The sequence below is a fragment of the Hemitrygon akajei genome, chromosome 23 (genome assembly GCF_048418815.1).
Source record: "Hemitrygon akajei chromosome 23, sHemAka1.3, whole genome shotgun sequence".
Classification (NCBI taxonomy): domain Eukaryota; kingdom Metazoa; phylum Chordata; class Chondrichthyes; order Myliobatiformes; family Dasyatidae; genus Hemitrygon; species Hemitrygon akajei.
The window spans coordinates 22677353-22689366 of record NC_133146.1 but is presented as its reverse complement, the minus strand read 5'-3'; the positions used below and the strand labels follow the sequence as shown (position 1 = coordinate 22689366).

Here is a 12014-nt window from a genome sequence, read left to right as displayed (position 1 = left end):
TGACAAGGTAACTGGAGGCTGGGGCAGCTCGTTCATATAAGTGTACATGGATTGCGGATGGGAGCTGGATTTAAATTGCCTTCAGGTGATGAATTGAAAACGACTGGCAGGTGATCCCTGTTAGCTGGGTAGAGACTGAGAGGTGTTTGCCTGTGCAGGCCTGAGAATCTTGTTTCCTATGTTCTATAACCCTTAAAGTTGACATATTTTTATATTGTTATTTATTGAGATACAGCACAGAATAGGCCCTTCAATCCATGTCACTCAGCAATCCGCTGATTTAACACCAGCCTAATCACTGGACAATTTACTACAACCAGTAAACCTACCAACTGGTATGTCTTTGGGTTGTGGGAGGATACCAGAGCACCCGGAGGAAACCCACGTGGTCATGGGGAGAACGTACAAACTCCTTACAGACAGCAGTGGGAATCTCAGTAGATATCGTAATTAAGAAGGTTTATAGGATATTGTGCTTCATTGGTTGGGGGAATTGGGTTGAAGAGCAGAGAGCTCATACTCTGACCTTATACAATATCGGTCAACCTCAGCTGGAGTACTGTGAGCAGTTCTTGTCACCCCGTCATAGGAAGGATGTGATGGAGCTGGAGAGGGTATGGAGGAGATTCACCAGCATGTTGCTTAGGGTGCAGTATCTCAATTGTAAGGAGAGAACGGAGCGGATGTTTTCCCGGAGTGGAGGAGGTTAAGGGGAGGCAAGATTGTGGAATGAGGGGTATAGATAGAGGAGAATCAGTACACTTTTCTTCTTAACAGAGGTAAATGAATCTTGAGGCCATAGATTTTGAATAAGCTATATAGATCAGCACTTTAATCATCTCGGCATTGAAGTCTATAGGGCAGATGTTGAAAAATGGACACCCATCCTCATACTAATTCTATTTGTATGGACACGGTGAGTTGAATTGATGTGTCAACGGGTCTGTTCAAAGAATAGCAATTAACATCAGACTGGTCAGACTGGGAAGGAAGTACTGGAGATTCACCAGTGAGAAAATGGAACTGAATTCACTTACAATCCACATTATTAAGCAGCTTATAAAATACAAGCAGAGCAATTATATACAACGCACCTGAAATCTGGAACAAAAACTGCAATAGCTGCAATTAAATTGCAAACTAACTTTTTGCAGAATAGAAGGATGGCCCTTTAAAAGAGAGATGAGGCGGAGTTTCTTTAGCCAGAGGGTGATGAATCTATGGAATTCATTGCCACAGATGGCTGCGGAGGCTGGTATTTTCTTGATTAGTAAGAGTGTCAAAGGTTACGGGGAGAAGCCAGGAGAATAGGGTTGAGAGGGAAAATAAATCAGCCGTGATGGAAAAGTGAAGCACACTTGATGGGCCAAATAGTCTGAATCTACTCCTATATCTGCTGGTCTTAACTACAGATTAACTCATTAATATTCATATGAAACTCCACATATAGCTAAAAATCACTATGCTGTACAAAATAGGTTTTCAAAAGCTTGTCTATAGCTCTAGCTTTCAGCTTTACATCTCAATTGTATGAGAATTCCGAGCCATGGCTAATATTGTTCTATTTATAAGTAATTAATCTCTGTAAAAGTTGGGGAATTTGTTGGAAAACACTTAGTTAGCTTTATCCTTAGGGAAAAGAAAAATCTACTGTAGTGGGAAAAAAGTTATCATTAATTATTTTGTGCCAGCTATTTCTATATACAAATAGCTGTTGACAGTGTTAGTAATTCACTGAACTCTTCCTAACTAGGACAACATATTCTTCGTTTTAAAAAAAGTACTAGTTAAGCACATTCAGTCATACAAATGAGGAAATTATCCACAGGGCTGATGGTCTCCTTTAACGTGTTGCTGGGCTGCGGGGATTAAATCCACAACATATTGAAGAACGCATGTTTTAATTCAAATCCCTACAGAGAGTGGCTGAAATCTGCCAACCATCCCTGTCATTAATAACAAAAATGATGTGAGCACATTAGTGATGGTTAAATCTATTATTCGTTCATTAGTGCTGGTATAGTACACATATTTGAAAGTTTAATAATGGCCAGCATCTCTGTATCTTCTTGAACACAGTTAAACATTTCAAGGTATTTTCGCCAGAGCAATTTCAGACCCAGCTTGAAATTAAGCTATGAAAAAGCCATTAAAATTTGTAACCCAACACTTGATGAAGAGAAGCATCTTAAAAGAGATGAAGAGAGGTTGAGATGTTTAGGCACTAGGGAATATCTTCCTCATATGAAAGAAATTTGGAAAATAGAAAGATATCTGGAAGAAAGCAGAGCTAAAGGATGTCTGTAGCACCAGAGATTACAGGGATAGAGAAAGGAAAGTCCATTTGGAAACTTAAACCAAAGGATGAAAGTTTCACACTTGAGTCTTTGTTGGTCTGGGACTTGGTGTACATCAGCAAGGACTGGGGTGACTGGTGGACAGGACTTGTTATGAACTAGCATGCAATCTTAGAACATAGAAGAGTATAGCACAGGAACAGGCCAGCTGGCCCACAAAACTGTGCTGAACCAGCTAAAAAGCAAATCAAAAACACCCAAACACTAATCCCTCACTGCCTAAACCATGTCCGTATCCCTCCATCATCCTTATATCCACGTGGTTATCCAAACATCTCTTAAAAGCCTCTTATGTATGCCTAAAGCAGGCAGTGCATTTCAGGCATCCACAAACAAGTTTAAAAAAACTTACCCCTCACATCCCCCTTAAACCTACCCCCTCTGACCTTGCAATACACACAGATTCAGAAGAATTCAAATTTGTAGATAGTGGAGAAGAGAAAGCTGTCAACAGGGAAGGCACAGTATTAACTGTAGTGGTAGCAGTGATTGAGATATCCGAGTCATATTTGAAGATTTCAGCATTAGATCAGTGCACGCCATAGTGAAGAGAAGTATTATCATAAAGGTTAATAAGAAGAGATAATGGTGGTGATGTGCTAAATTTGAACGTGGGATTACATTTCAACCTCACAAATTCGGTAGTGTGCTGAAAATCCTGGTGGTGGATTTTGAAAATAATGGCTTTGGTTTTGTCAATATTTTGCTATGCCGGAAATGGAATGTGTGGCAACACTTGTGGACTGCCCCCAGCATATCTGTGGGCATGTTGGTTGTAAACACAAACGATGCATTTCCCTGATGTACATATGATAAATAAATCTGAATCTGGAGATTTGATAGAAAGGAATCTCTGCTCAATCAAAGCAAAGACAGAATTGTGTTTCTCCCAGCTTACACTATTGCATTTGGAGCTCACAGTGTGGTCTTGTGGATGGCAGAGAAGCCAAAGCGCACGTTTTGTGACCACCTTACAGAACACCTCGGCTGAGATCACCGAGGTGACCCTGAGCTTCTCATTTTAACACAGTACTCCAGTCTGCAGAACACCTCTCTGCTTTGGTCCCCTACAATGCGCCAATGTAACTATGAGGAACAGCACTCAATCTTCTTCCTGAGTTTCACGCAACCCTTAGAAGTTTAACCATTACAGTGTGTTCGACCATTTCAGCCAAGCACCCTTTTAATTTCTCTCTCCACCGATGTAGCTGTATTCTCCCTCTCTCTCTCTCTCTCTCAGTACCTAAAATGTTGATCTTTAAATTGTTACCAGGACTGCTTTGGTCATCACCCAAGGAAGTGCTGGGACTTCTGATAAGCATTAAGGTAGATAAGGCCCCTGGACCTGATGGCCTATATCCCAGAATATTGAAAGAAGCAAATGAGGAGATGACATGGGCTCTGAAATAGATCTTATCATTCTCACCAGCAACAATTGAGATTCTGGAGGACTGGGGAATAGCAAGTGTTGTGCCTTTGTTCAGAAAAGAAAATAGGGATAATCCAGCGAATTATTGGCCAGTGAGCCTCGCTTCAGTGGTAGGGAAGGTATTGGAGGAGATACTGAGGAATAGGATGCACGCACATCTGGAAAGGCATGGTGTGCTTAGACAGAGTCAGCATGGCTTTGTGTATGACAGGACATGCTTATAAACTTGATGGATTGTTTTGAGGAGGCGGCAGTGGAGTTTGACGAGGGAAAGGCAGCAGATATTATTTACATGAACCTTAGTAAGGCATTTGATCAGATTCCTCAAGGCAGGTTGATTTGGATGATAAAGATGTGTGGGATCCTGGGGAATTGTGAATTTGGATCTGGAAATGGCTTACTCATAGAAGACGGAGGTGGAAGGGATGAATGCTGTCTTTCTGGCTGGAGGTCCATCACCAGTGATGCTCCATACAGATCAATGCTGGGACCTTTTGACCGTGATGCTGTCAATGATTTGGATGAAAATGTAGGTGAAGGAATAATCAAGTTTGCAAATGGCACAAAGATTGGTGGAGTTATAAACAGTGTAAAAGACCATCAAAGAAAACCATAAACTATGCAGTAGATCAGTTACAACATAAGCAGTGAAGGGGCAGGTGGAGTTTCCTGCAGGCATCTGTGAAGTGTTACACCTTAGGAGCTCAAATGAAAGGAGGAAGGATACAGCCAATATTAGACCCATTAATAGCATTAACATACAGATACTGCATGTACAGTATACACAGATACTGAATGCTACTGTGTGTAGCATTCACACTAGAACCACCAGACTCAAAAACTGTTACTTTCCCCGAGCACTAAGGCTGATCAATACCTTCACCCACTAACCCACCCCTCCACATACCCCACCACAACTACTTCATTATTTCCTGTCAGTCATCTTATGTACAGACACTTGTGTACCCAGGGTCACTTTATGGGCTTATAATCTATGTATATAAGCTATCTTACATACTTGTATTTATTGTGTGTTTTTATTGTCAACATGTTGTTTATCTCATTGTGTTTTTTGTGCTGCATGTAAAGGAGCATTTCATTCTCCTTTACATTTCTGTGCTGGAAATGACGTTAAACAATCTTGAATTTTGAATTTAGAACTTCAGTCATAAATGATCTTATTCTGATATCATAACCTCCGGTTCTAGACTCCTCCCTGAATCCAATTTGTCCTTTAATAGTTTTCAGTTTCAATGAGATTACCTGCTTTCTTCTAAGTTCTCCTTGCTGGGTCAGAATAATGCTATTTTAGCACCATCGACACAGGTTCAGTTCTGTATGGAGTTTGTACCTTCTCCCCATGACCGTATTGGTTTCCTGCAGGTGCTCTGGTATTATGGGGTGGCACAGTAAGCATAACATCGTTACAATGCCAGTGACCTAGGTTCAATTCTGCTGCTGTCTGAAAGATGTTTGTATGTTCTCCCCATTACTGCGTGTGCATGGTTTTCTTCTGGGCGCTCGGGTTTCCCACCACATTCCAAAAATATACGGGTTAGTAGGCTAATTAGGCACATGGGTGTAATTCGATGGGGTGGGCTTGTTGGCCCGAAATGGCCTGTTACTGTGCTAAAAAAAATACCAAATCCACAGCCTCAGGAATCCTGGTTGTATTTCCTCTTTGACAATTGCACCATTTTTTAGTTAGGGAGATCAAAGGAAATCTGTTGCCTGCTCACTGTCAGATCTTTTATTTGTAGTTTCTCCTTCAATTCCATCGAACTTGTCCCACATTCTTTAATTGTTTCCCCTATTGTTTCAGATTTTGTTTTAATTGCATAGATTACTTAGAAAGTTTAATTCTGGAATTTTCACAGATACACATTGTATTTTGACAGCTTTAACATCCAGCTGAGAAACGGTGTAGCAAAAAAAGGTTTTCAAACTCTTTCAGCAGTTTGATGGGCAAGTTTGCTCCCTATCAATCACAGCTCCCCACTACCAACTCCAACAAAGCAGAAAGATCCCCTAACACAAGAACTGCCGCTTCACAACAACTTCTCAACAGAAGAACCAGGCCAGGCTAAGTGCGGTCAGCAGTAAGCGCTGGTTGTCGTCTATAACACCAAATTCTGCACTGTAATGATATCAGTGAGGGAATGCAAGTGGTTAGGAAATATATCACAGTCAAGTGGTTTCTTGGGTTGAGGGGAATTCCAGATGAGCTTCAAAGATTGCAAGGCTGGGGATAGAAGCATTTTCAGGAGTTCCAGTTCAATCAATTAGACAACAAACGAGATACAATGGAAAAAGATGCTATGGTCAACTTACATTCAATGGCCACTTTATTAGGTACACCTGTACATCTGCTCATTATTGTAAATATCTAATCAGCCAATCATGTGGCAGCAAGTCAACGCATAAAAACAGGTAATGTGGTCAAGAAGTTCAGTTGTCGTTCAGACTAAACATCAGAACGGGGAAGAAATTGTCATCTAAGTGACTTTGACCCCGTGGAATGACTGTGGGTGCCAGACAAGGTGGTTTGAGTATCTCAGAAATTACTGATCTCCTGAGATTTTCATGCACAACTATCTTAGAGTTTACAGAGAATAGAGTGAGAAACAAAAAAAAATCCAGTGAGTGGCAGTTCAGTGGGTGAAAACTTCTTGTTAATTAGAGAGGTCAGAGAAGAATGGCCAGACTGGTTCAAGTTGACAGGAAGGTAATAGTAACTCAAATAACCATGCATTACAACAGTAGCCTACAGAAGAGTATCTCTGAATGCATAACATGTTGAATCTTGAAGTGGATGGGCTACAACAGTAGAACTTGCACTCATTGGCCACTTTATTAGGTACAGGAAGTATATAATAAAGTGACTACTGAGTGTATCTCAGGGTGAAGACAGCTTAAGAATATTGGTTAAAAGATAGTTTAACACATTCATACTCACAACGAGTACCATTCCTGACCTTCATAAGGGCTTGTGCACTGAGCTGATGGGTGAGGATGTTAGCTAAGGAGAGGAAATAATTTATAATATCAAACACATATAAAGCCAGAAGAAAAGATGTGCAGTTTACAGTAGGATTGAAGTATTCCAACTGTAATGTAACTAATTCCTTTTTATGAATGAAGTACTGAGCAGAAGGTGGTCTTGAGGATGAAGGGCTTGTGGAGGGAGGGCATGAGGGGAGATGCAGGGATGACGGAAAGATCTGAGTTTAGGGATTTAGTAAGGCAACCTTTTGAGAAACTTGCTCCAGTGTGCTAATTCAAGTGACAGAAGGAGCTGACCAACTGATCAGTTGGTTTCAGTCTTGGTCACATGGAATACCAGCTGGGGTGAAGTTGGAATGCAGTGATGGCGAGTTAATGAGTTGGTAATGAAGAGCGGCAAGTGGACATCTTTAGACTGATTGAAGATCTTCAGTAGTGTGTAGCTTTTCCAGTAGGCAGCAGAACCTGGCAGTGGTTTATGCAGTCAATGAATGGCTTAAAACATTTACCACCATTGATGTTCAAGTCCTTCAGGAAAGGAGTAGAAAGGGGTTGGCGTCCAAGATGGAGAAAGCATTGGAAGAGGGAATGGTGTTCTCTTTGAAATCTATCAAATATTGAAAGCCATAGATAGAATGGTCCTGGACAGGATATTTCCTACAGTGGGAGAGTCAGAATACAAGAAAATGTCTTTAGAACAGCGATGAGGAGGAATTTCTTTAGCCACAGGTTGGAATTCGTTGCCACAGACAGCTGTGATTGGATATACCCAAGTCATTGAGAATATTTAAAGCGGAGGTTGATGGATTCTTGATTAGTCAGTGTGTCAAAGGTTACGGGGAGAAGGTAGGAGAATGGGTTTAAGAGAGATAATAAATTAGCCACGATGGAATGTCGGCACAGGCTCGATGAGCCGAATGGCCGATTCCTGCTCCTATGTTTAATGAGCTTATGATCTGGGTCTTCGGGCAGATAATGGGGTGGGGGTGCTGAAAGGTCTGATCCTGTCACTGGTACCTACTGAAATGCAGTACTGTGCAGATTGCTGGGAACTCGGACTATCCTCTGACATTGCGTAAAGATCGCGAATCAGTCAGCGACGGGAAAACAACCTTGCACCTTGCCTGCAGTGCGGCTCACTAAAAGACGTCGGAATGAACGCGTAAAAGAAAAGGAAGTCTCCAGGGAAACCCTTCCTTCACCGCTCCCTGCAAAAGAGCATTGAATAATACTGTAGTAATCGCTGACCCAAAAGGACGTAGATATATCCAGTTAAAAATATTTAATTACATCCAGGAACGCGACAAGAATTGCACAGAACACATTTCAATCGAAGTCTGACCTCAGGCCTAAGCCAGTGATTCAAAAATAAAGCAATCGGAACTTTAAAAATCATAGAAAACTTTCAATAATCTGTACAAAAAAGATAATATCTAATACAAATATTTCACCGTTTGTTTTCTAATTGTACAGAGAATTGCTTGATAAAATGCATGTAGGTATGAAGTAGACGTATTATTTGGACGGTGCTAGCGCGACAAGTCGGCCATTCAGCAGCGACTCGTTTCTCAGCCTCGCCACATCCTCTAAGATTATTTACACAAATTCCAGCAAATCAAACCTTACTACCACAGAACCTGTTTAGCTAAATCCATAAAATTACCAGTACGACTAGTACATTCAAACTGAAGCAAGTTCGAGATTTGCAAGACCGTTTGGAAAAACGCAATCTGGATCTTCCTCAGCCAGCGCTGGGTTCAGTTGACTATCTGGAAGCTGTCGTGGTTGAACGGGAAGATGCTGTCCGTGCACATGTCCTTTTTCTCTGATACCTGTCCCACGTAAGTCTGAATGCTCTCGCTCCCCTCTGTGTGCTGGTACTGGATGTGAATCCAGCGCCGGTCGCTGCCGTAGCGTTCGGCCTCGGTCAGTATTCGAGTCAGGGCCATGATGTAGCTCAGCGCCATCTGCAGCGTCTCGTATTTGGAAAGTTTCTTGTCTTGCCCCCACTGTGGTACCACCTTGCGGAGCCGGTCGAAGGCGGTGTTCAGTCCCTGCATGCGTCGCCTCTCCCGGGCGTTCGCAGCCATTCTCCGGCGGACGCAGGTCTCTGCCCTCTCGACTCCGCACCCACTCGGAGTGGAAGCGGTGCGGGCGGCAGGCACCGGATCTGCTCCCGGAGCACAGGCTGATGCGGCGGACTTCATCGCTACTGCTCGCGGCTGAGGGACCCTTGAGCCTTGCCCGAGTTGCCTCGCTCTGCTGTGGGCAGCTGGTGTCTGCTCCGAAGATAAGACTTTATACACCTGTCCTGCCTCACCTTTCTGCCGAGCTCCGGCAGTAAAAACCCGCCTTACAACGTGCGCACAGGCTCTCCAAATAATATATCCCGTCGAAAAAAACTGGACCGCGGAAGATGTGGTTGCTTCCAAAAGTGCCCGTGGTTTAATGCGAGATCGGTGCTGAGCTGGATGAACAGAGCGGCGTTCACATCGAGATCGGAGGATCACCCGACCGCTAGCTGCCGGAGAACTCGGGATGGTTGGTGCGATGGGAGCGTGGCGAACAGTCAGTGCCTCTCGGCTCCACCGGCTGGTTTTATAGCCCCGGGCTGCGCCTTTAACAGGTGGTAGCAGGTGGAAAGGCGTCCCCAGCCCGAATCCCAGCGCCGTTCCTCCCTGGGAAAATCTGATCGAACCACAGCCCCATCGCTGCAAGCACTCATTTTCCAGTAGGGCCGCTACCATATGTTTGAATGTACCTTGAACGTGAACGCCTTTGATTAATAGCCAAAAGCCGATTAATACGAATTCTGAACGTGAACTTCCCTGGTTTCCAGGATTCTGAGGAAAGCGAAATGCAATGAGATATAGCAGGGAAGGGTTATCTCTTGTAACATCAGCACAATTCCAATCAATTCGCACTTTGCAGCTCTGGCAATGAAACGCCTGTTCAACCCGGAACCTCACAAAAGCAAGGCCATGCTTTATTAGTTTAAACAAAATATGACAAATCAATTTATTTAATACCGAGTCTCAGTGAGGGTAAACGGCAGCTGCTGACAGTATCGAACAAAGTCTGCCTGCGATTTTAGAGATTCCAATCAGTTCTAGACCTAGAGTTTTGAATTTGTCTCACTTGCTGGCTAATGTTCCTGTATCATTTTATTTAGGATTTTTAAAAAAAACGCAGTCCTTCTGAATATTCCCATGAGATAATCAAATTTGAAAGTGCAGGACCAGTGATAAATGTTTTCATCATTCCTGGGTATAATTGACACATTGCCTAATACTTCAAAATATTTTAACAGAAATAATCACTGCAAGTGATTTTTGTTAGACAAACCAGGAAATGAAAAGAAAGTCTATTTCATTGTGAATTACGGTCAACACAACTGCCACACAACTTTGGTCGCGTGTGCACGTCCTATCTACATTTATTTCGATGACGACAACGCGACGTTTTAGACTTGTATTAGTTTTAAACTATAATCTCACTTAAGCGATGAGATACAAGAAAATTATTTTTAAAAATAAGAACGTTATTAAACGAACTATTGCAACCAACGTGCCCCCGAAACCAAATTCTTATTCAGCATTCTGTTAAGGGGGCTGGGAGGGGGCAGTTACAACACCAGACCGGGAAATCAACCAAGGTTTTATCTTTGGAAATGGTATCCTTGGTAATATCACCTAACATTTCTCCCCCAAATCAACTAAAATTATTCAGGTGCAATGTCATATTTAAACACCACGCTTTTGCTTCTAAAATTATCAACCTGATGAGCAAGAAGTAGAAAATGCCGTTGATTCTGTGTTGTGAAATCTAATGGGCAGCTGGTGGTTGTCAGGACGGTCTTGTTGCGATTAAATGGTTTACTGAAGCGTCGCCGCCTTAGAAGTGGCAGTGAATCGGAGCGGGTTCAGTTCCTCCTCGAGTCCAATGCGGAAAGTGGCCGGACTCCCACGGGGATCACAATTTACACCCAAACCTCTCTTTACCACGGTTCGTGTGATTTTAAAAATCGAGATTTGATCAGGTGGATTGCTGAAACAGAAAGGAAAGAAGGCCAATAATGGGGAACGCCAGCTCAGTATCAGTATTTGGAAAGAGATCAATGTCTAGCAACCCGTTGCAAATTTGCCATTACGTTCTTCTTATCGTAAGTGTCTACCCCTATTTGATCTATTTATAAAATCACAACATCAAGTGAAGTTGTACAATTTTAATCTCCAGACCTGAGAAAGAATACATTGCTTAGAGGCGACCACAAACGACCCTGGTTGTATAGATTCTGCGAATGTCAGGAATTAGAATTATGGAGTCTTAAAAAAAAGTACAACACAGAAACAGGCCCTTGGGCCCTTTTACTGCATACCAAACCATTTAAACTCCCTAATTACTCCGGGGAAAGGATCGAGTGGTTGAGATGTGTGTTTAAAGATGAAGAAAGCATTGGTATTGAAATTTTAAATGTCAAAAATCTTGACAAGGTTAATGCTGGGATGATATTCCCCTGGCTGGAGTGTCCATCTTGCCAACAGATACACAAAATAAGAATATTTTTATTAGATAAAAATAATTTTAGCTCTGAAGTACAGAGAAATATCTTCAACCAGAGGATTACTTCGATTTCCTTACGCCGCACAGATCTTGGTTGTTGAATATGTTCACAAGAGATAAATTCAGACATGCTGCAATTACTCAGTAGGCCATACAGTATCTGTGGGGAGAGGAACAGTTACACTTGAAGATTCAGCAATTCCCTTTTTTTTAACTTCATGTTTCCAGCATCTGCAGGTTTTTAGTTTTATATTCCGCCCCCCCCCCCCCCCAAATAGATGAATAAATTACTGTACTGGATATCAATTGAATTAAGGGTAATGAGAAAAGTGCGGAAAAGCAGAGCTAAAATCGTGATTTTACTGAATGGGAAAACTTTCTCTTCCTCTCTCTAAATGTGTTGACATACATAACTATATCATGGAAAGGATGCATTTGAATGAGTAAATACATAATACATAGATATGTCTACAAGATGATATGATGAATAGATAGAGTGGATAGAAAGAGACTTTTTCCCAGGGCTGAAATGGCTAATACGGTGGTGGGGGGGGGAGGGGGACAGAATTTCAAGGTGATTGGACGAAAGTATAGGGATTTTAGAGCTAATTTTAGTTTTTTTACACAGAGTGGTGAGTGCGTGGAACACCCTGTCAGGTGTG

The 12014-nt window shown here is 42.2% G+C and overlaps 1 protein-coding gene across 1 annotated transcript; it reads right to left on the bottom strand.

Moving 5' to 3' along the window:
- Positions 1-6113: 6113 nt before the first annotated feature.
- atoh7 (atonal bHLH transcription factor 7) lies at positions 6114-9536 on the bottom strand. Its single transcript, XM_073027444.1, has one exon. The coding sequence runs from the start codon at positions 9534-9536 to the stop codon at positions 8547-8549; it is 990 nt and encodes a 329-aa protein (XP_072883545.1). The 3' UTR covers positions 6114-8546.
- Between the last annotated feature and the right edge of the window lie 2478 nt (positions 9537-12014).

Bases quoted from the DNA above. Each gene is read 5' to 3' on its own strand.
- atoh7 (XM_073027444.1), bottom strand. From the start codon at position 9,536: ATGGTAGCGGCCCTACTGGAAAATGAGTGCTTGCAGCGATGGGGCTGT.